The following is a 20,973-nucleotide window of genomic DNA, read 5'->3' on the forward strand; positions in this document are numbered from 1 at the left end:
GGAAAACCGCAGGGCCCAGCGTCCCGCAGGGGAGGAAGACTCCTGACCCGGTTCAGCTAACGAGGGCCATCGTTTTAGGGTACATCCATGATGCACCCTCGGCGTGACTCCCCTGTATGGCATGCGTGCCGGCACGCCGAGGGTGTGCCAGGGGCAGGTGCCCTTTTGCCGTGGCTTCTACCACCAGCCCCGAGCCTCGGACGCGCTGCAGGCGCTTAAATGCGCTTTGGGGTCCGAAGCCCCCTCCAAACGGCTCGGGGGGTGCCCCGGGTCCGTCCGTCACCCCAGCCCACTCCCAGCGCCCAGCAAGCTGTGCGGTGCGGTTCACTCCGAACCCAGTCGCCGCATGCCCCGAGCGACTGGCGTTGCCGAACGGCTCGTCACCGGTTCCCCGCATGTCTCGTGGCTGACTCCATGCAGTGGCACGGTGCTGTCCCCCGGCGTGGGACACCTTAATGTCACCCGCTTCGCTGTGACAGCGCTCGATCCCTGAAGGAGGCCAGACAAGGGCCACAATTCCTGCGGGTCCCTCTTTGTTTCCGCCGGGTGCGTGACTCCCTGCAGCGCTCTGGTGAAGAAACGAGGCTGTCGGTGCTGCTGAAAGAGAGCCGGGTGATGGCGGAGCGATGGAGAACTTCCCCGGGGGGGCCATAACCGGGTGAGAAACCTGCTGAGACGAGGAGGGTGAGCCCCGAGTCGGCCGCTGAAGCCAGTCTGACGAGGCTTGCTCTCCTCTGACTTTGAAGCCGAACGGGTCGGGGCCTGCCGAGCGGCTGATTTGCTTCTCCCTTGATGTTTCGGCACGATACCGGTGGCTGCGCCGAATGGCTTTGTGCGGTTAGTGCCCGCTGGTGCGGCGGCGGAGGGTTTAGCTGGGGCTGTCGAGCCGCCCGCTCGGCTTCGCCGGGGGATGCAGGGACTCGTTTTGCTGGGGTAGAGGACATCGGTCCTCACCTGGGTTGTGGTCTGGAGCCCTGCCACGGAGTGCCGTAGCTCCTGGGTGTTTCTGCCAGACGGTGTTTGGGTTCATAAGTTAACGCGGCCGAGCCCTGTCAGTGCCGCAGAGCCCGGTGCTGTCGGTCTGGTACCCTGCCCTCCATTTTTGGTGTAAGATGCTTCAGCGGAGGAGAGGACGAGTCGCTGCCGAGCGTGGAGGTGTGGTGGAGGGATGTAGAGTGGGGTTTTTAATCGAGTATCGATGGGGAAGGGATTAAAGGCTGTTGGCCCTCTTGTCTCCTAGGGTTGCGGCGCTAAGAGGAGCCCCCGGCTGGGCGCGTGCCGGCAGCGGTGGAAGATGGCCGCCTTCAAACGGAGCCGAGCGCAAGCCTGGCCGGAGGAGCAGGGCGACCGTGAGCACGGGCTCTACAGCCTGCACCGCATGTTCGACATCGTGGGCACCCACCTGACCCACCGGGACGTGCGGGTGCTCTCCTTCCTCTTCGTGGACGTGATCGACGATTACGAGAGGGGGATGATCCGCAGCGGCCGGGACTTCTTGCTGGCGCTGGAGCGGCAGGGCCGCTGCGACGAGACCAACTTCCGACAGGTGCTGCAGTTGCTGCGGATCATCACGCGCCACGACCTGCTGCCCTACGTCACCCTCAAGAGGCGACGGGCTGGTAAGTGACGCCGCTGGCAGCCTGGCCCGCTCCTTAACGAAGCTCGCTTCGTTATTCAGTCGTCTGTTTCTCCTTGCTAATGCCCTGGAGGTGCGGTGGCTGAAGGAACCCGGGGCTTGGGAGGACAAACGGCTGCCGGGGCAGCAGGGAAGCGCAGGCAGGGAAGGCAAAGGGGTGTTCTGTGGGGAGTTAGCGAGCGCCCGGGACAGTCGGTCCTGCGGTCTGCAGCACACAGAGGGGCCGGGGTGAGAAACCAGCGTCCAAATTCAGATGTTTTTTCACCCATTTTCCAGCGGGATGCCTCAAACCCTCCTCTTGGAGCCACCCCTTTTCCCCTCACTCTATCCTGGCTCAGAGACCCCAGCAGTGACCTGGCTCTTTGGATCTGGGTAATTTGGTGGGGTTTTGGTCACTTCATGGAGCTGCCAGGCTGAGCTGACCCCCTGCCCTCCACCGGCTCGGCCCCGTGCCTTTTTTTGACTAAAAACCTCGCTTTACAGTTCAAAGAGCCTAACGCAGATGCACCAGAACCAGAGGAGTCACAAAGGAGAGAGCTCTTGTTGCAGGGGATGTGTGAGGCAGTCGCTCCAGCAGGATTCAACCTCTGAAATTTGCATCTTTGCTTTAAATTAGGATAATTGGGCTTTCTTGGCAGTTCCAGGCTGCTGAGTCTCCCCGGTTTCTGCTCGCACCGTGGCCAACGGTGCTGTTCCCCGCCAGCGCTTGGGAAAGCGGTGAGCGCAAGTACAGGCAGGCATTAAAACCTCCCCGTTTTTGGGGGGTGAGAGGAGGGACGGCAGCGCCGGTGCGAACAAACCCTCTGAGCTGGGGCTGTCACCGGGAACGTGGCCCCGCGCTGCCTGCGGCCTCCGTCCTGCCAGGGGCAGGCTGGATCGGGCGGCTCGAAAATTAACGGGGTTTTTTGCTCAGTCGCTTCTTAACCAGCGTGGGGCCGGGGAGGGGCCGGGGACGCTGCTGTCGGTGGCAGCTGCTGCCTTGTGCCGCTCCGAAACGCCAGGAACTTCCAGCCCTGATTCCTTGTGGGATGGAGCCTGAGCGCAGGGCAGCCCCGCCGGCACCTAGAGCCCCGCCTGCGCAAGCTCAGACCAGACGCCATGACGATTTTCCCGTTATCCGGCCCTTTCTGGGAGCCGGGAGCGCGCGCTCTGCCCTGCGTGCTGCTCACGGACGTGGCTGTGCCAGGGATGGATCCCAGCCCGTTCCCCTGCCGTTCTGCCAGCTCCGCTGCCCGAGGGCAGCCGGCACCGCGGCTCGGGGCAAGCAGGGCGTAGGAGGCTGTTTACCGGTGCCGGTGTAACCGTCCGGCGCGCTTCCTCTGCACCAAGCCAAGAAAAACTAGAGGAAAAGGGAAAGCAGCGGGCGGGCGCGTTACGCAGACCAGCTGTGCGGTGCTTGGATTCGGGGAGGTTTCCGGTGATGCCGATTCCACGGGGCGCACGGATGGGTCCTCGGCTCTGTGTCCCCCAGTTTGGGTAGGGTGTGGGGGTGTTGGAGCATTATTTTTGTGTCTCTTGAGCAGCTTTTTGCTTGCTGGGTGCAAAAATCCAAACCGAAGGGGCACTTGGCTGCTGTACCTCGGTGGGCTGAAGCCAGGCGAGCCCTTCCCGTGCCAGGTTTTGGTGTTTTCGGGGTGGGACGGATGGATTGACATTAAAACGCGATCCCTACGTGCGGTCGGGGAGCCGGAGGTCAGTGTCTCCCTACGCCGCCGTCGTGCGAGGAGCAGTGCTCCGTACCCGTGAGATCTCGTTCTTGCGACGTCTCCAGCCACGCTTGGATGGAAACAGTTTAATTAAATGTGCAAAAATAGCATTTCAAAAAGCTTTATTAAGAAAGGCACCTTACATGTGGTTTATAATGCGCAGCGCTTTGCATTTCAAGAGGAGGGATTGATTGGTTAAAGGAAGTCTCCTCCGGACTTAACGAGCTGACTCTCGTTTCTGGTTCCCGTGTCCTTCCAGACCCTGCAGCGGCCAGGAGGTCTTGTCTCCTCCTGCCTCATTCGTATTCATGGCTCTGAAAAGGAGCGAAACCCCATCCCAAATGAGCTCGGCGCAGCCGGGGCCGGCTTGGCGACCCACAGCCTTGGCCGGCTTTGGTCCGGCGGGGATGGGAGGGATCCTGCCCGGGGACGGGCAGTGCGCTGAGCTCACCAAACAGGACAAAAACAATCTGTAGAAAATGTCCCAGCCCTCAAAAATAACTCGTTTCACCCCGTAATCTTTGCTCAGCAGCTGCTTCTCCTCAGCAGCTTGACTCTCCTCAAAACCCCGCGTCCTGCCAGCGTGTTACTTTGAAGGTTTGATCTGCTAAAGTCAGGTAAATAACGTAGGCTTAACGTTCCGGGTGTACGCCAATTTATCCTAAAGCGTTTCAAGCACCGGGTCTGTCCCCGGGGCTGGAGCTGCCGCCATCCCCCCCCGGCTCCGCTCTGCCGGGGCTGCAGAGGAGGAGGAGGAGGAGGAGGAGCGGTGGTTGCTCCCCCAGACCTTTGCTCAGGCCGACACGAGCCGCGGGAGCTCGCGTGGGGAGCAGGGGATAATGCGGGGCTGGCCCGAGCGATCGCCAGGTACGTGGGACCCGGTACCGTGCCGGCACGGCAGCCGCTGTGGTGCAGGAGCGGTGCTGGAGCTGCTGCCCGCCTTGGCCGGAGCTTCTCTCCGGGGGCCGCGTGCGTGCGACACCGTGGTCTGCCCCGAGTCCGGGTGTGGGGCGTAGCTGTGGGAACGAACGGGAACGGCCCTTCCTGCGCCGCGGTCGGGAGGGCTTGGCTCCCGCACGGAGATCTCCCGAGAGGACGGGCTGGAGAACGGCCGCTCGACGTGCTGCCGCGCGCGCGGGATGCAGAGCGGCTTAAGCACGTGATGGCGCCCGCCGCGTCGGGAGAGCTCTGCCCTGGCCCCCCTCCTGGGGGGCCGCGTCCCCGCTGCCCCTCCTGCAGGGGCCCACGTCCCCTCTCTCTTCCAGTGTGTCCGGACCTGGTGGACAAGTACCTGGAGGAGACCTCCATTCGCTACGTGACGCCCCGAGCTCACAGCGAGGCGAAGCACAGGCTCGACCACCCCCATAAATCAGGTGGGTGCGGGTGCTCGCTGCTGGACCTTGGGGTTCGGTCTGCGGGGGTTCGTCGGGACCGTCCTGCTCTTGCCTCGTCTGCTCCCACTGGGAGCACGGGGACTCGCCTCCGGCTGGTGGTGACGGTTTTGTCACTGAAGTGACATCTGACCCTGCTGCCACGACCCCCACAGTTTGGGGGACAATCGAGCGTGGGGTTCGACATCTCCCCCAGAGCACGGTGCTGCGGGGAGGCTGCTCGGCCTTGGGGTATAACTTGGGGTTCCCCTCTCAGGGCTTGCACGGGCTCCTGGAGCCGCCAGACACCCCTTGGGACGAGCGTCCCGGGACGGGGGGACAACTGGGAGGTGACGGCGGCGTGGAAAGGAGGGGAGGGCTGGAGCTCGGTGTCGGGGATGGAGCAGGAGCGCTCAAACACAGATCTGGAGCGCGAGCGGCCCCGAGGGCTTCGGCGGGGCCTGGGAGGGGCAGCGGCTCCTCCGAGATGGCTCAGTGTCCCCTGTCCTGTCCCTGCGCAGTGCCTCCCCGCCACCCCGTGGTCTGCTGCTCCTCCGCGAGACCCCAGGTCTGTACCAAGAGGCCCGGCCGCGGCAGGACCCTCCTCGGCAGCCAGCGCAAGAGGAGGAAGTCGGCGACGCCGGACCCTAAGGAGAAGCAGACCTGTGGTAAGAGCCTCTGGGGGGGGTCGGGGGGGTCGGGGGTTCCCGGCCCCACGCCGCAAGCGCTCACCGCCCTCCCCGCTTCCCTCAGACATCCGCCTGCGAGTCCGAGCCGAGTACTGCCAGCACGAGACGGCGCTCCAAGGCAACGTCTTCTCCAACAAGCAGGACCCCCTGGAGCGTCAGTTCGAACGCTTCAACCAGGCCAACACCATCCTGAAGTCCCGGGACCTGGGCTCCATCATCTGTGACATAAAATTCTCAGAGCTCACCTACCTCGACGCGTTCTGGCGTGATTACATCAACGGCTCTTTGCTGGAAGCCCTCAAGGGCGTCTTCATCACGGACTCGCTCAAACAAGCCGTGGGCCACGAAGCCATCAAACTGCTGGTCAATGTGGACGAGGAGGATTACGAGGTCGGGCGCCAGAAACTCCTGAGGAACTTGATGCTGCAGACGGCTCCCTGACGGCTGCTCGGTGGGATCCAAGCTTTTTCCTTCTCTTCTTTTTTTTTTTTCTTTTTTTTTTTTTTTTTTCTAAAAGAAGAGGAAAAGATGATTGAAACCCCCGCCCGGTACTGTGCAACTCTGGGTTTGGAGCCGCAGGGAGCGCCGGAGGCTTACGTGTTTCCTCACCCCTCTCCTGTCCTGTCACCTCCTCTCTCACTTTGTTTTCCTTTTTTCTCTTTTATTTTGTATCCATTAAAAACAAACAAACAAACAAAAGGCAAAAATCCTGCCTGGGGCGCGTCAGTGACGGGGCTGGGCGAGCCGGGGGGGCTCGGCGGAGGTTTGTACCGGGGTGGGCTCGGCCCCGTGGTGCCCGCGCCGGGTGCAGGGCTGGCTTTGTCCCCCTCCTGCCCCTGTGTCACCGTCCCGGGGGGGCTCCGCATGCCGGGGGATGCCCCGCGGGCAGCGTCCCCCCCCCGTTTCCTCCCCAAATAACGCCCCCGCCGCCTCAGTGGGTTTCTCAGGAGTACAGCCGTCCCCTCGCCGGGCTGCGTCCCCACAGCATCCCCTGGACCATGTGCCTTCGTGTCCCCCTCCCCTGCGGGGGGCCGGGGGGGAGGACCAGCGCCGAGGGACGCCCCGAAATCTCTTGCCTGTCCCCTCCGCCTCTTCCCTCCCCTCGGCGGCTGCCTGGCTCTGTCCCTCCCTGCTCCAGCTGGCAACTGGGACAAGGGGCAGGTTGGGGCGGCGCGATCTGCCTGTTGCTGGCAGCGGGCAGCCGAGCCCCTGCCTGCACCCTGCCTGCACGTGTTGGAGGGCGGCCGGCAGCGTGCCGTCCTTGGCCGCGGCCACCGGCCCACGCCCTGGCTCCCCGTCCCCGGAGAGCCCCTGAAATGGCCGCCCCCCCCGCTGCCGGTTGTCCCCAGCGGGGATTTTTTTTCCAGCTCCATCCTGGTTTTTGTGGTTTTTCTCCCTGTCTCTGCTCGGCTGCTGGTGGGTGCAGACCCCCTCCAGGGTGGGGGCAGCCCCCCGGGACTCAGGGTGCGAATGGCCCCGCCCCGGGCACGCAGCCCCCCTCCGCTCACGGATGATTCTGGCACAACTTGGTGTAAATTCTGTGACTTCTGTATTTTTTAAACTTCAATATAACGGTCATATTCCCTCTGTAGCTTCGGGTTTCTTGAAATAAACATCTACTGCAGCGCCTGGCTCCTTCCTTCTGCCCCTGCCCGCACCGGGGGGACCCCAGACCCCCCCAGCAGCCTGGGGGCTTGGGGGGGACACCAAAAAAGAGGGGGCACGCCCCCCTGGCTGCGGCACAGGGGGACGGGGAGCCCTGTGCTCGTCTTGCTGCCGCATTTCGGGGAGAAACGGCCTGAAACGGAGCAGATCTGGCCCTGCTCTGGATTTTACCGTACCAGGGAGGGGCTCATGGCGCTGGCGCCAGCCCCGCGGCCGCCACGGTGCCGTAGAGGTCGGGCCGGCGGTGGCCGTGCACCGGGATCTCCCGGCGGACGCGGTGCAGGTAGTCGAGGTCGATCTCGGCGTAGCAGAGCCCGGGTCCCTCGCGGCACTGGGCCACCACGGCGCCCCAGGGGTCCACCACCAGCGCGTGGCCGTAGGACGTCCGGCGCTCGTGGTTCTTCCCGGTCTGGGCGGCCGCCACCACGTAGCACTGGCTCTCGATGGCCCGGGCCCGCAGCAGCACCTGTCGGGGGACGCGGCACTGCCGGCGGTGCCAGACCGCAGCCCCCGGGGGGACGTGGGGCGGAGAGCGGGGTTTGGGTGGGGGCACCGCGGCCGGGCTGGCTGTGCCACCTGCCCCTTAAATACCCAAAAAAGCTTTTTATCTTAAATTTCTCGGCTGTGGCAGCATTTGTCCCTGCTTGCTTGCTGCTGGAGATGATGGGGGTGAGGGCTCGGCCCCGATCTGACAGCCCCTGGGGCGTCCCCAGCCCCGCGGGGGGGAGAGGCTGGAGCTGCCGGGGCCGAGCTCACCTCCCAGTGCGCCGAGCCCGTGGGGACGGTGAAGGCCGAGGGGTAGGTGAGGATCTCGGCGCCGGCACGCCGCAGCGCCAGCGAGATCTCGGGGAAGCGCAGGTCGTAGCAGATGGAGAGGCCGAGCTGGCGGGGACGAGGAGGGGACGTCGGCGAGGACGTGGCGCCCGGCCCCGGGGGGCTCCGGGCAGAGGTTAGGGGACAGCGGAGGGGACTCGGGGCTCAAGCACAGGGAGCCCCTCGCTCCGCAGGGACCCCGAGGGTCCCCAGAGGCGCCCGTCCGCCCCGTACCTTCCCTGCCGGCGTGCTGACCGGGGGCACGATCTCGGTGCCGGGGTTGGTGAAGCCGCTCTCCTTCATGGTGACGCGTCCCTCCAGCTCCACGTCACACAGGTGGGTTTTCCTGTAGGCAGCCACGAGGCGGCCTGGGGACAAAAGGGTGCGAGGGGGGACACGTCCGCGGCGGCCGGGGACCCCCGCTCGGCGGGGCAGGGCCGGGGGCTCTCACCTGCGGGGTCCAGCAGCGCGTGGCAGTTGTAGATGCGCTGCGTGGTCGGCCAGTCCCGGCCGCGCTCGTGGAAGCCGCCCAGGGACAGCCACACGCCGCAGTCCCTGGGGAGAGGGACCCGGCGTCACCCCGGCTCTGCCGGGGATCCCGCAGCCGGCAGCGGCGGCTCCATCCCCGCCACGCTGGTCTGCGGGACGAGCACGGGGGGGACCCCGCCGGTACCTGGCCAGCTCGGCGTAGCGTCCCATGAGGTCCCCGTCCAGGCCCTCGGCCAGGCTGAGGGTCTGCGCCGTGTCAGAGCCGATGTAGTCGAAGCCCTCGGGGAGGAAGACGAGGCAGGCGCCGCGACGAGCCGCCTCCCGCACCAGCCCGGCGCAGGCGGCGAAGTTCAGCTCCTTGTCCGGCGTGGAGGTGACCTGGCCCACGGCCACCAGCGGCTTCAGCCCCGGGGGACCCGCCATGGCGCGGGGTGGGCGCGGGGAGCTGCGGCACAGCGCGGACGTCAGCCCCGGGGACGCGGGCAGCCCCGTGGGGACCGGGTCACCCCCCGCGTGCCCGGGGTACCTGCCCGGGGTACTGGAGCTGTGCGGGCGTCTCGGGGTGCGCAGGGGGGCCAGGAGCAGGCAGCGCAGCGGGGTCCGGGGCACCGCTCTCAGCCTGGGGCAGGGGGGACCCCGGGGTGGGGAGGGGGGTCACGGCTCCTGCCTTGTCCCTGTGCTGGGGGGGCACGGCCAAGGGGACAGCACCGGCCCCCACGCAGGGGCCTGTGGGTGGCTGTCACCGGACAGCCCCCTCCTGCGGCTCCACTGCCCCCAGCCCGCCTGCAGCGCCCGGTCAGACCCCCAAACTGCCCCCAGACCCCTCAAACTGCCCCCAGCACCCCCAAACTGCCCCCAGACCCCCCAAACTGCCCCCAGCAGCCCCCAACTGCCCCCAGCACCTTCAAACTGCCCCCAGCACCCCCAAACTGCCCCCAGCAGCCCCCCAACTGCCCCCAGCAGCCCCCAACTGCCCCAGCACCCCCCAATTGCCCCCAGCACCTTCAAACTGCCCCCAGCTCTGCCCCAGGTCAGACCCCAACTGCCCCAGCCCCCTCAAACTGCCCCCAGCACCCCCAGTTGCCCCCAGCTCCGCCCCACCTCAGCCCCCCACCTGACCCCAGGCCCTCCCAGCCCCCCCAATCGCCCAGTTTGCCCCTAATCTCCTCCCGCACCACTCCAATCGTCTCCCGCGCCCCCCACCTGCCCCCCGGCCCCCCCGGCCCGTACATGCCCCGCCGGCGGCACCGAGGGGACGCGGGCAAAGTCCCCCCTCAGCCGCGCCCGCAGCAAAGATGGCGCCGGCACCGCCTCACCGGGCAGCGCCGCTGCCCTCTTCCAAGATGGCGCCCGGCCGGGCTCCCCCCCCGTTTCCGGCCAGCGCCGGAAGGGGCGCGGCCGGCGGCGCGGGACGGGGGGGGGGAAGATGGCGGACAGCGCGAAGGGGCGGCCGGCGGCGGCGCCCGGTGGGAAAGCGCTGACGGCGGAGCAGGTCCGGGCCGGGGGGCGGCGGGGGGCGGCGCCCTGGCCCCGGGGGGGGAGTCCGGTCCCTGGCCCCGGGGGGAGGGGTCCCTGGCCCCGGGGGGGGTCCCGGGCAGGCCCCTGGCACTGGGGGGGGTCCCGGGCAGGCCTCGGGAGCTGGGGGGGGTTCCCGGTACCGGGGGGGGTTCCCGGGCAGGCCCCTGGCACCGGGAGGGGGGGTCCCGGATAGGACCCTGGCCCCGGGGGGGCGTCCCGGGCAGGCCTCGGGAGCTGGGGGGGGTCCCGGGCAGGCCCCTGGCACCGGGGGGGGTCCCGGGTAGGCCTCGGGCGCTGGGTGGGGGGTCCCATCCCCGTCCCCATCCCCGTCCCCATCCCGGTCCCCGTCCCCGCAGGTGGTGGCCCGGTTCAACCGCCTGCGGCAGGAGCAGCGGGGCCTGGCCTCGAAGGCGGCCGAGCTGGAGCTGGAGCTGAACGAGCACAGGTGGGATGGGGGGGCCGGGCCTGGGAGGGGGGGTCTGGGCCGCGGGGGCCTTGGCCGCCTCACCCTCCTCTTCCTCCCAGCCTGGTCATCGAGACGCTGCGGGAGGTGGACCCCACGCGGAAGTGTTACCGCATGGTGGGCGGCATCTTGGTGGAGCGCACCGTCAAGGAGGTGCTGCCGGCCCTGGAGAGCAACAAGGAGCAGGTGAGGGGCTCCCCCCGCCCCGGGGACCCCCGGAGCCCCCCCGGGACCCAGCCCCGCTCCCAGCCGCTCCCCCCTCACCCTGCTCTCTCGGCCCCCCTCTGCCCTTTCCCCAGATCAGCAAAATCATCGAGACGCTGAACCAGCAGCTGCAGGCGAAGGGCCGGGAGCTGAACGAGTTCCGGGAGAAGCACAACATTCGCCTGGTGGGCGAGGACGACCCCAAGCAGCCCCCCAAGGAGGGGGGCGAGGGGGCCGGGGCCAAGGGCAGCTCGGCCGGCGTCCTGGTCTCCTAGCTCCCCCCCCCGCTGGTGTTTAGCGTTGCTCGTGTCGTGTTTTTGTTAAATAAATGTGTTTTTTTTTCCTTTGGTCACCGGCCAAGCGTGGGCGCTGAGGGTGGCTGCCACTTCCCGGGCTGCAGGGTGGAGGAGGGGGGGCAGGAAAGGGGGGTGCAGCCCCGGGGGAGGGCCAGACCCCCTGGCTTGGCTCACCGCAGGGTGACCCAGTGCCACCGTCCCCCCTGGCCGGGGGGAGGTGGCACCTGGGGGGCGTTGGGGGAGGCAGATGGCGGCTCCGGGCCGGCCTCGGCCACTGTTTTCTTGCTCTGGCTGCTAAAAATACTCCATGGTGTTTCCCTGGGGGCGGCTGCCGCCAGCCCGGCCAGGGTTGGGGCAGCCCCGGCCCCCCCCGGCCCCCCCGGCAGCCGTGGGATCGCAGCCAGTGCTGGAGCTGCTGCCCCGGCCTCGCGTGGGGGGAGAACCCCCCCCCAGTGCCTGAAACGCTGCGGGGGGACCCCAAAACCGGGGTGGTGGGTGCCTCGGGGGGGGCGTGCGCACGCGTGTGCTGCTGGGGGCTGCGGACAGGCGTGGACACGGGTGCACACCCCGAAAGGCAGGGACAGGGGATGGGGGGGCAGGTCCCTGGGGGGACACAGGCACCCCGGGACACACACCCAGGAGGGGACGGGGACCCGGTGGTGGCAGCGGGGGGGGGAGGGTGTCACCGTCGCCCTGAGCGAGGCAGAGGTCGGCGCGTGCCGGTGCGCGCCGGCGCGTGGCACCCCAGGGTGCGGTGGTGGCGGGGGGGGCAGGAGGGGACGTGGCCGCTGTTGACTGTACGCAGCCCCCACCCACGGCGTCGCCCGCCACCGGGCCCGGCCGGTTCCCCGCGGCCGCTGGCCCCATATAACGCCGGTGACGCCGGGGCTGCCGGGGGACGCCATGGAGGGGAGCGGGGGGCCGCGGCTGGCGGAGGCCGAGCGGGAGAGTCTGCTGGGCTCTGTCCACGGCGTCTCGGGGCCCGGTACCGCCGGCGGGGACACGGGGACGGGGACCCCAAGGGCCTTTTTGGCCCCCAAATGGGATCTGGGGGGGAAGGGGATGGGGGAGCACCCGGGGAAGGTCGTGGGGAGGGGACGGGGGAGGTCGGGGTTGGGGATGGGTTGGGGACAGGGGAGCCGCCGGGGGTGGTGGTTGGGGCCGGGTGGGGGTGACGGTGGCGTGTCCCCGCAGTGGTGACGGCCACCCGCATGGCGGGGGCGGCCATGTACGAGCTGGTGCGCGTGGGGCACGCCGAGCTGGTGGGGGAGATCATCCGGCTGGAGGGGGACATGGCCACCCTCCAGGTCTACGAGGAGACCTGTATCCTGCCGGCACCGCCTGTCCCCACGTCCCCTCCCCACCCCTCCGTCCTCCCCCGGCCCCTCCCCACCACCCCTGCCCTTCCCTGTCCCCCCCATCCTCGCGTCTCCCCTGTCCTGTCTTGTCCCCCCTCCCCTCATCCTGTCCCCCCGCCCCTCTCCCTCCTGCCCTTCCCTGTCCCCGCGTCCTCCCCTGTCCCCCCTGTCCCTCCCATCTCCCCGTTCTGCCCTTCCCTTCCGCCCTGTCCCCCTCCCTGCCTGCCCCTGGCCCCCCTCCCGTCCCTCTGGTCCCCCTGTCCTGTCCTGTCCCTGCCATCCTCCGCTGTCCCATTCTCCTGTCCCCTCCCTGTCGCCCCTGTTCCCTGTCCCCCTCTCTTGCCCCCCCCGCCCTCCCATCCTGCCCAGTCCCGCTGTCCCGTTCCCCCATTCCCTCCCTGTCCCCCCATCCTGTCCTGTTGCCCCTGTCCCCCCGTCCTACCCCCTCCCTGTCCCTCCCAGCCCCCCATCCCCCCCGTCCCCCCACCTTTTCCCGCCCCTCCGCTCCCCTCACCCCGTCCCGGTCCCCATCTCGCCGGTGGCCTTTCCTGAGCGCGGGGGCAGCGGGGGTGCGGGTGGGGGACCCGGTGCTGCGCACGGGGAAGCCGCTCTCGGTGGAGCTGGGGCCCGGCATCCTGGGCTCCATCTTCGACGGGATCCAGCGCCCGCTGCGGGACATCGCCCAGCTCACCCGCAGCATCTACATCCCACGGGGCACCAACGTCCCCGCGCTGCCCCGGCACCTCGCCTGGGACTTCGCCCCCAGCAAGGACGTCCGGGTGCGTGTCCCCGCCTGTCTCCTGGGGACACGGGGACGTGGGGACGCCCCTTCTCCCGGCACCCCCGGAGGGGGACGCAGCCCGTTGGGGTCCCGCATCCTCACGGCCACCCCCCGCCAGGTCGGGAGCCACGTCACCGGCGGTGACATCTACGGGACGGTGGCCGAGAACTCGCTCATCCAGCACAAGATCATGGTGCCCCCCCGCAGCCGGGGCACCGTCACCTACGTCGCACCCCCCGGGCACTACAGCGTCTCGGTAAGGGCGGGTGATGGGTGCGCGGTGTCGGGGTGATGGGTGCCGGGGTCCCCTGTCCCCGCTGCCCTGCCCGCCCCTCCCGTCCCCGCAGGACGTGGTGCTGGAGCTGGACTTCCAGGGCAGCGCGGAGAAGCTGACCATGCTGCAGGTCTGGCCGGTGAGACAGACCCGGCCCGTGGCCGAGAAGCTGCCGGCGAATCACCCGCTGCTGACGGGGCAGCGGGTGCTGGACGCCCTCTTCCCGTAGGGACGGGGACGGGGAGGGGTGGGGGACAAGGGGGGGGACGGAGATAGAGCTGGAGATGGGGACTGGGGACAGGGATGGGGTTGGGGACAGGGATGGGGGACAGGGATACGGGATGGGAGACAGGGATGGGGACAGGGAGAGGAGATGGGGGACAGGGACAGGGATGGGGGACGGGGATGGGGGACAGGGACAGGGATGGGGGACAGGGATGGGGGACAGGGATGGATGGGGGACAGGGATACGGGATGGGAGACAGGGATGGGGACAGGGAGAGGAGATGGGGGACAGGGACAGGGATGGGGACAGGGACGGGGATGGGGGACAGGGACGGGGATGGGGGACGGGGATGGGGGACAGGGACAGGGATGGGGGACGGGGATGGGGGACAGGGACAGGGAGGGGGGACAGGGATGAGGGACAGGGATGGATGGGGGACAGGGATACGGGATGGGAGACAGGGATGGGGACAGGGAGAGGAGATGGGGGACAGGGACAGGAATGGGGACAGGGAGAGGAGATGGGGGACAGGGACAGGGATGGGGGACAGGGATGGGGATGGGGAACAGGGACAGAGATGAGGAACGGGGACAGGGACAGGGATAGGTGACAGGGATAAGAATGGGGTTGGGGCTGGGAACAGGGACAGGAACCGGGATGGGGACAGTCCTGCCAGGGAAGAAGAGGACAGGGCGGGGGCTGGTGGGTATCACGGGGGGGTCACACTCCAGACAGTCCCCAGGAGGGGACAAGGACGGGGGTGTGGAAGGGGACAGGGGTCCATCCCGCCTCCATGGGGACGGTGTCAGGGGCCCGTCTCCCCTCCGCGGCCACCGCTCTCCGCCGTCCCCACGCGTCCCCACCCCCAGGTGCGTGCAGGGCGGCACCACGGCCATCCCGGGCGCCTTCGGCTGCGGCAAAACCGTCATCTCCCAGTCCCTGTCCAAGTACTCCAACAGCGACATCATCGTCTACGTGGGCTGCGGCGAGCGGGGCAACGAGATGTCCGAGGTCCTGCGGGACTTCCCCGAGGTGGGGACAGGTGGGGTGAGGGCCAGCCGGGCGCCGCGGGGCCGGTGGCCGGGCGGTGACGGCGACGCCGTCCCCAGCTCACCATGGAGGTGGACGGGAGGACGGAGACCATCATGAAGCGCACGACGCTGGTGGCCAACACCTCCAACATGCCGGTGGCCGCCCGCGAAGCCTCCATCTACACCGGTGGGCCGGGGGCTGCCGCGGCGGGGGGGGGCATGCGCGGCACGTGTGAGCGTGCACAGCACGTGTGAGCGTGCATGGCACATGTGTGAGTGTGCACGGCATGTGTGAGTGTGCATGGGCACATGTAAGTGTGCGTGGGCATGTGTGAGCACGCATGGCACATCTGTGAGCGTGCATGGGCATGTGTGAGCATGCACGGCACATGCGTGAACGTGCACGGCATGCGTGAAGTGCATGGGCAGGTGTGAACGTTCACGTGTGTGCACACGCGCCACGAGGCCACTTGTGCGCCCAGCCACGTGCATGGGTGGGTGCAGAGCCAGGCGGCCGTGAGCTCGTTGGAGCGCGCACCCGGTGTGCGAGGGGTGCGTCAAGTGTGCGAGGGGCGCGCCGAGCGTGCGAGGGGTGCGTCAAGCGTGCGAGGGGCGCGCCGAGTGTGCGAGCCGCGTGCCGCCGGCGCAGGCATCACGCTCTCCGAGTACTTCCGCGACATGGGCCACCACGTCAGCATGATGGCCGACTCCACCTCCCGCTGGGCCGAGGCGCTGCGCGAGATCTCGGGGCGCTTGGCCGAGATGCCGGCGGGTGAGCCCCGGTCCCGGGGGTAGGAACCCCTGGCCCCTCCGCGAGCCCCGAGGCCGCGGTGAGGGGCTCCGGCCGCCCCGGTGACGCCGCGCTCCCCGCAGACAGCGGCTACCCGGCGTACCTGGGCGCCCGCCTGGCCTCCTTCTACGAGCGCGCGGGGCGCGCGCGCTGCCTGGGCTCCCCCGCCCGCCAGGGCAGCGTCAGCATCGTCGGCGCGTGAGTGCGGGGGGCCACAGGGGGGCCAGCGGGGGGGACCCCCCCGGCCACCCCGCCGAGCCCCCCGCCTGCTGTCCCCCGCAGCGTGTCCCCGCCGGGAGGGGACTTCTCGGACCCCGTCACCTCGGCCACGCTGGGCATCGTGCAGGTAAGCGGGGCGCACGGGGGTCCCCCCACCCCGGCGCGGCCCCCCCCGACCCCCCCGTGTGCCCCCCAGGTTTTTTGGGGGCTGGACAAGAAGCTGGCGCAGCGCAAGCACTTCCCCTCGGTCAACTGGCTGATCAGCTACAGCCGGTACCTGCGGGCGCTGGAGCCCCACTACGAGGGGCTGCACCCCGAGTTCCCCGCCCTGCGGCGCCGGGCCAGGGAGATCCTGCAGGAGGAGGAGGAGCTGGCCGAGATCGTCCAGCTGGTCGGCAAGGTGGGGTGGGATATGGGATGTGGGGTGGGATGTGGGGTGGGATATGGGATATGGGGTGGGGATGGGATGGGGATGGGATAGGGATGGGGTGGGATATGGGATATGGGGTGGGGATGGGATGGGGGTGGGATAGGGATGGGGTGGGATATGGGATATGGGGTGGGGTATGGGATGGGGATGGGATGGGAATGGGGATATGGGACATGGGATATGGGATATGGGATGGGGATGGGATGGGAATGGGGATATGGGACATGGGATATGAGACATGAGATACGGGATATGGGATGGGGTATGGGATGGGATATGAGATGGGGATAGGATGGGATATGGGATGGGATATGGGATGCGGGATATGGGATATGGGATGGGAATGGGATGGGGGATATGGATTGAATCGTGTTGGGGATGGGGATATGGAATGGGGATAGGAGGGGTTGGGGACAGGGATGAGGATGGAATGGGGGATAGGGGATGGGATTGGGGTGGGGATGGGGATGAGGGTGGGGATATTGGGTATGGGATGGGGATGGGAATGGGGGATATGGGTTGAGATCGGGATGGGAATGGGGATGTGATGGGATGGGGACATAGGATACGGGGATGGGGACATAGGATATGGGGATGGGGATGCGGATAGGGACAGACCCGTCCCCACGCAGGCGTCCCTCGCCGAGGCCGACAAGGTGACACTGGAGGTGGCGAAGCTCCTCAAGGACGACTTCCTCCAGCAGAACGGCTACTCCTCCTACGACAGGTACCCCCGCCGCCCCCGCAGCCCCGGCCCCCGGCCCCAGCCCTGACCCTCTCCCGACCCCCCCAGGTTCTGCCCCTTCTACAAGACGGTGGGGATGCTCCACAACATGGTCACCTTCTACGAGCTGGCGCGGCACGCCGTGGAGGCCACCGCGCCGGGCGAGCGCCGCGTCACCTGGGCCACCATCCGCGAGAACCTGGGGGACATCCTCTACAAGCTGAGCGCCATGAAGTTCAAGGTGGGTGTCGGGGGGGCTGTGACCCCCATTGGGAGGGGTGCGGGGGGTGATGCCATCGTGTCCCCTGTGTCCCCAGGACCCAGTGAAGGACGGCGAAGCCAACATCACGGCGGCCTTCGCCCAGCTGAACGAGGAGATGCAGGCGGCTTTCCGCAACCTGGAGGACTGAGGGGGCAGGAAAGGGGAGGGGTACGGGATGGGGGGGTCTCCTTGGGGCTCCCCCCCGCCCAATAAAGGGCCTGGCGACGTGTGGCCTCCAGGCGTGGTTTCCCTGCGGCGGGTGGGAGCGTCCGGTTCCCTCCCCCCGTGGGCGCTGGCACCGCACCCTCACCGGGGGGACACGGGGGGGGTCCCTTTCCTGCTCCAGCCGGGAAAGGAGAGGGGAGGAAAGCCAAGGGCATCGGGGGAGGCAGTGCCTTCAGGGCCTGGGAGGATTTTGGGGGGTTGATGTGGTGGTTTTGGGGTTCAGCTGCCCCCCGGTGAGAAGCCCCCTTTCTCTGTGCTGAGCCCTGGTGGATTCGGTGCATGTGTGGGGGAGGCTGGTGGGGGCAGTGGGGACGAGCTGCCTGTGGTGGTGGGACACAGGGGTGACAGGGACACCCGGGTGGGACATGGGGGTGACGGTGACCCCCTGGACCATCCCTGAGCATCCTCCAGTGGTGGGAACAGGGTGGGACATGGGGGTGACGGTGATACCCTGGGTGGGACACAGGGGTGATGGTGACCCCCTGGGTGGGGCATTGCGGTGACATTGACCTTCTAGGGTGGGACATTGAGGTGACAGTGACCCCTGGACTATCCCTGAGCATCCTCCAGTGGTGGGGACAGTGATGGGACACAGTTGTAACAGTGACCCCCTGGGTGGGACGTGGGGGTGACGATGACCTCCTGCATGGGACATGGGTGACAGTGACCCCCTGGGTGGGACATGGGGGTGACGATGACCTCCTGCATGGGACACGGGTGACAGTGACCCCCTGGGTGGGACATGAGGATGGCGGTGACCCCCAGTCTGGAACACAGGGGTGACAATGACCTCCTAGGCCAGAGCTACTGTGACAAGGAAGGTGACAACATCAGGGACTGGGGAGGGGGGACACAGCCGGGTGCTGCGGGTGCATTTGGGGGCCACCAAGGTGGTTTCCGAGAAGGAGCCGCCCACCACGTAGCTGGATCCGGCCCTCGGGGCGGGGGGGGTCCCTATTTGCCCCCCCCGGGGCTGGCGGGGTCTCCCCGGGGACGCCTCTCGCCCCCACGCCGGGTTCCCCCGGCGTGGGAGGGCGGGGGGCGTCCCCGGGGAGACCCCGCCAGCCCCGGGGGGGGTCCCGTGTCGTGTGTCCCCCCCCGGCTCTCGGTGCCGCCCCCGCCCGCCCCGGCCCCCGCCCCGCCCCGCCCCGCCGGAGCCACCGCCCGGAGATGTGGGTGCTGCTGCTGCTGCCCCTGGGGCTGGGCTCGGCCCTGCTGCCCCCCGGTGGGTCCCGCCTGGGGGCCGAGGGTGCAGGGGGGGTGCGGGGGGTGCAGGAGGTCCGGGGGGTGCTGGGGTGTGCAGCGGGTGCAGGGGGTGCAGCGGGTGCAGGGGGTGCTGGGGGTGCAGGGAGTCCGTGGGGTGCAGGGGGTGCAGGGGGGTGCAGGGAGTGCTGGGGGTGCAGGGGGGTGCAGCGGGTTGCAGGGAGTCCGTGGGGTGCAGAGGGTGTTAAGGGTCCGGGAGGTGCTGGGGTGTGCAGCGGGTGCAGGGGGTACGGGGGGTGCAGGGGGGTGCGGGGGGTGCAGAGGGGTGCAGGGGGGTGCGGGGGGTGCAGAGAGTGCTGGGGGTGCGGGGGGGGCAGGGATTCCGGGTGGTGCAGAGGGTGCGGGGGGTGCAGGGGGTGCTGGGGGTGCAGCGGGTTGCAGGGAGTCCGTGGGGTGCAGAGGGTGTTAAGGGTCCGGGGGGTGCTGGGGTGTGCAGCGGGTGCAGGGGGTACGGGGGGTGCAGGGGGGTGCGGGGGGTGCAGAGAGTGCTGGGGGTACGGGGGGTGCAGGGGAGTGCGGGGGGTGCGGGGGGTGCAGAGAGTGCTGGGGGTGCGGGGGGGCCAGGGATTCCGGGTGGTGCAGAGGGTGCTGGGGAGTCCAAGGGGTCCAGGAGGCTCTGGGGGGGGTGCTGGGGATGCAAGGGGTCCAGCGGTGCAGAGGGTGCTGGGGCTCCGGGGGGTGCTGGGAGTGCAGAAGGTGCAGAGGGTGCAGGGAGTCCGGCGGGTGCAGAGGGTGCTGAGGGTGCGGGGGGGGGCAGAGGGCGCAGGAGGTCCGGGGGGCTCTGGGGGGCTGCGGGGTGCGGGGGGTGCAGGGGGTTGCAGGGACTCCGTGGGGTGCAGAGGGTGCTGGGGGTGCAGTGGGGTGCAGGGGGTGCTGGGGGTGCTGGGGGTGCTGGGGGTGCAGGGAGTAAGTGGGGTGCAGAGGGTGCCGGGGGTGCTGGGGGTTTGCAGGGTGCTGGGGGTGCAGCGGGGTGCAGGAGATCCAGGGGGTGCCGGGGCACCGGGAGCACCCAGTGGCACCAGGGGGCTGCGGGAGACGGTGGGGCTCAGGGCTGGGGGAGGAGATGTCCCCGTCCCCGTCCCTGTCCCTCCCTCTGTCCCTTCCCACGCCCCTGTCCCTGCCCCCGTGTCCCTGTCCCGTCCCCACCCTGGTCCCGGTCCCGTCCCTGAGCTGTGGTGGTGACGGTCCCCGAGTGTCCCACAGTGGTGACTCCCTGCCATGGCCACACCATGGGAGGGTGACAGTGCCCAGGGTCCCGCAGCAGTGTCCCCCATGGCCCTGGGAGGGTGACAGTGCGCAGGGTCCCGCGTGGGTGGGTTCCCACACTGCTGTCACAGTCCCCGTTGTCCCCAGGCCCCCCGGCGCTGCCCCCCTGCTGCGGCCCAGCCGAGCCGGCCGCGGGCCGTGGTGACCCCTCGGAGCGCTGTGGGCTGTGCCGCAGCCCCCACCGGGGCCGGGCGCAGGCCAACGGCACGCTGGGTGCCAACGTCACCTTGGGGTGCCCCGCAGCGGGTGGCCCCCTGGGCCGGCTGCTGGCCGTGCACTGGCACTTCTGGGGTGGCCCCGCGGGTGCCGGTGCCACCGTCTGCAGCCAGAGCCGCGGCCGCCCCCGCTGCGGCCCACCCTACCGCCACCGCGCCGAGCTGCCAGCACCCGGCAGCACCCCGGGCGTGCTGGTCCTCCAGCGCCTGCGGGACGAGGACGCTGGCACCTACACCTGCCTGCTGCTGGGCGAGGACGACTGCGCCTGCGGGGAGGTGACGCTGCTCCTCGGTGGTGAGTGGTGGCGGGGAGCCCCTCACCCTGGCATTGGGGCTGCGGGGATGGCAGGTGCCCCTCACCCTGGTGTTGGGGCTGCCGGGGGTGGCGGGAGCCCCTCACCCTGGTGTCAGGGCTGTAGGTGCTATGGGCATGGTAGGGGCTGGGAGCCCCTCGCCCCGGCGTCGGGGCTGCAGGGATGGCAGAAGCCCCTCACCCTGGTGTTGGGGCTGTGGGTGCCATGGGCATGGTAGGGGCTGGGAGCCCCTCACCTCGGCGTCGGGGCTGCGGGGATGGCGGGTGGTGGGACCTCCTCACCTTGGCCCCCCACCCCCCCTCTCCGCAGGTGCCCCCCCTTGCGGCGGCTTCGGCCTCGGCCTCCTCCTTCTCCTCCTCCTCCTGCTGCTGCTGCTGCCGCCGGCCCGCGGCCTGTGACCCGGGCAGTGCGTGTGTGTGAGTGTGCACGTGTGTCCGTGGGCACACGCGTGTGCCAGTGGGCACGTGAGTGTGTGCGTACACGTGTGTGCGTGTGCAGGTTTGTGTGCGTATGTGCCTGTGCAAGTGCAGGCGTGCACACACGTGTGCAAGGGCGCGTGGGTGTGCGAGGGCAGCGTGGCCGGGGGTGCGGGTCTGCGTGTGCCCGGGGGCGCGTGCACAGGCGTGTGCACACGTGGGGGGCGTGTGCTCGGGGGTATGCACACGCGCCTGGCCCCGTGTGACAGCGTGTGCAGCACGCGTCCCCCCTCCCCACACGTGCCACCCACCCGGTGGCACCAGGGGACA

At 69.0% G+C, this 20,973-nt stretch overlaps 4 protein-coding genes across 9 annotated transcripts; 3 read left to right on the forward strand and 1 right to left on the reverse strand.

Annotated features, from left to right (window-relative positions):
* Window positions 1-1,240: 1,240 nt before the first annotated feature.
* Window positions 1,241-6,992, forward strand: DEDD (death effector domain containing). The gene is made up of 4 exons (XM_075133406.1): window positions 1,241-1,619; window positions 4,608-4,715; window positions 5,234-5,380; window positions 5,466-6,992. Exons 1-4 carry the CDS (start codon window positions 1,295-1,297, stop codon window positions 5,840-5,842), a joined length of 957 nt encoding a protein of 318 aa, XP_074989507.1. The 5' UTR covers window positions 1,241-1,294; the 3' UTR covers window positions 5,843-6,992.
* A 250-nt stretch (window positions 6,993-7,242) lies between these two features.
* On the reverse strand, window positions 7,243-9,682 carry NIT1 (nitrilase 1). 6 transcript variants are annotated; one of them, XM_075133408.1, is made up of 7 exons: window positions 9,599-9,674; window positions 8,895-8,987; window positions 8,553-8,813; window positions 8,331-8,434; window positions 8,114-8,247; window positions 7,823-7,948; window positions 7,243-7,532 (listed from the first exon to the last, which is right to left on the reverse strand). In XM_075133408.1, coding segments are annotated over exons 1-7 (999 nt in total). In that variant the 5' UTR covers window positions 9,601-9,674; the 3' UTR covers window positions 7,243-7,253. The 6 variants fall into 6 exon arrangements, with proteins under 6 accessions (XP_074989509.1, XP_074989508.1, XP_074989513.1 ...); XM_075133407.1 differs by having other exon boundaries at window positions 9,572-9,642; XM_075133412.1 differs by lacking the exon at window positions 7,823-7,948 and having other exon boundaries at window positions 9,599-9,682.
* An 87-nt stretch (window positions 9,683-9,769) lies between these two features.
* On the forward strand, window positions 9,770-10,896 carry PFDN2 (prefoldin subunit 2). The gene is made up of 4 exons (XM_075133414.1): window positions 9,770-9,860; window positions 10,243-10,331; window positions 10,412-10,535; window positions 10,649-10,896. Exons 1-4 carry the CDS (start codon window positions 9,795-9,797, stop codon window positions 10,826-10,828), a joined length of 459 nt encoding a protein of 152 aa, XP_074989515.1. The 5' UTR covers window positions 9,770-9,794; the 3' UTR covers window positions 10,829-10,896.
* An 856-nt stretch (window positions 10,897-11,752) lies between these two features.
* Window positions 11,753-17,092, forward strand: LOC142094036 (V-type proton ATPase catalytic subunit A-like). Its single transcript, XM_075175861.1, has 14 exons — window positions 11,753-11,834; window positions 12,044-12,172; window positions 12,772-12,986; window positions 13,107-13,244; window positions 13,336-13,487; window positions 14,358-14,520; window positions 14,598-14,706; window positions 15,169-15,291; window positions 15,393-15,507; window positions 15,592-15,655; window positions 15,725-15,928; window positions 16,591-16,685; window positions 16,752-16,923; window positions 17,000-17,092. The coding sequence occupies exons 1-14, from the start codon at window positions 11,753-11,755 to the stop codon at window positions 17,090-17,092; spliced, it is 1,854 nt and encodes a 617-aa protein (XP_075031962.1).
* Window positions 17,093-20,973: the final 3,881 nt, after the last annotated feature.

This window comes from Calonectris borealis, chromosome 29 (assembly GCF_964195595.1).
Source record: "Calonectris borealis chromosome 29, bCalBor7.hap1.2, whole genome shotgun sequence".
In the NCBI taxonomy this organism is placed as follows: Eukaryota; Metazoa; Chordata; class Aves; order Procellariiformes; family Procellariidae; genus Calonectris; species Calonectris borealis.

Coding starts and splice junctions, on each gene's coding strand:
- DEDD (XM_075133406.1), top strand. CDS start 1,295: ATGGCCGCCTTCAAACGGAGCCGAGCGCAAGCCTGGCCGGAGGAGCAG. Junction 1,620..4,607: donor CCTCAAGAGGCGACGGGCTG/GTAAGTGACGCC, acceptor TCTCTCTTCCAG/TGTGTCCGGACCTGGTGGAC. Junction 4,716..5,233: donor CGACCACCCCCATAAATCAG/GTGGGTGCGGGT, acceptor GTCCCTGCGCAG/TGCCTCCCCGCCACCCCGTG.
- NIT1 (XM_075133407.1), bottom strand. CDS start 9,600: ATGTACGGGCCGGGGGGGCCGGGGGGCAG. Junction 8,988..9,571: donor CCGGGGGGGCCGGGGGGCAG/GTGGGGGGCGCG, acceptor CCCCTGCCCCAG/GCTGAGAGCGGTGCCCCGGA. Junction 7,533..7,822: donor CGGGCTCGGCGCACTGGGAG/GTGAGCTCGGCC, acceptor GTCCCCCGACAG/GTGCTGCTGCGGGCCCGGGC.
- PFDN2 (XM_075133414.1), top strand. CDS start 9,795: ATGGCGGACAGCGCGAAGGGGCGGCCGGCGGCGGCGCCCGGTGGGAAA. Junction 9,861..10,242: donor AAGCGCTGACGGCGGAGCAG/GTCCGGGCCGGG, acceptor CCGTCCCCGCAG/GTGGTGGCCCGGTTCAACCG. Junction 10,332..10,411: donor CTGGAGCTGAACGAGCACAG/GTGGGATGGGGG, acceptor TCTTCCTCCCAG/CCTGGTCATCGAGACGCTGC.
- LOC142094036 (XM_075175861.1), top strand. CDS start 11,753: ATGGAGGGGAGCGGGGGGCCGCGGCTGGCGGAGGCCGAGCGGGAGAGT. Junction 13,488..14,357: donor GTGCTGGACGCCCTCTTCCC/GTAGGGACGGGG, acceptor CCCCACCCCCAG/GTGCGTGCAGGGCGGCACCA. Junction 16,686..16,751: donor GGCTACTCCTCCTACGACAG/GTACCCCCGCCG, acceptor CGACCCCCCCAG/GTTCTGCCCCTTCTACAAGA.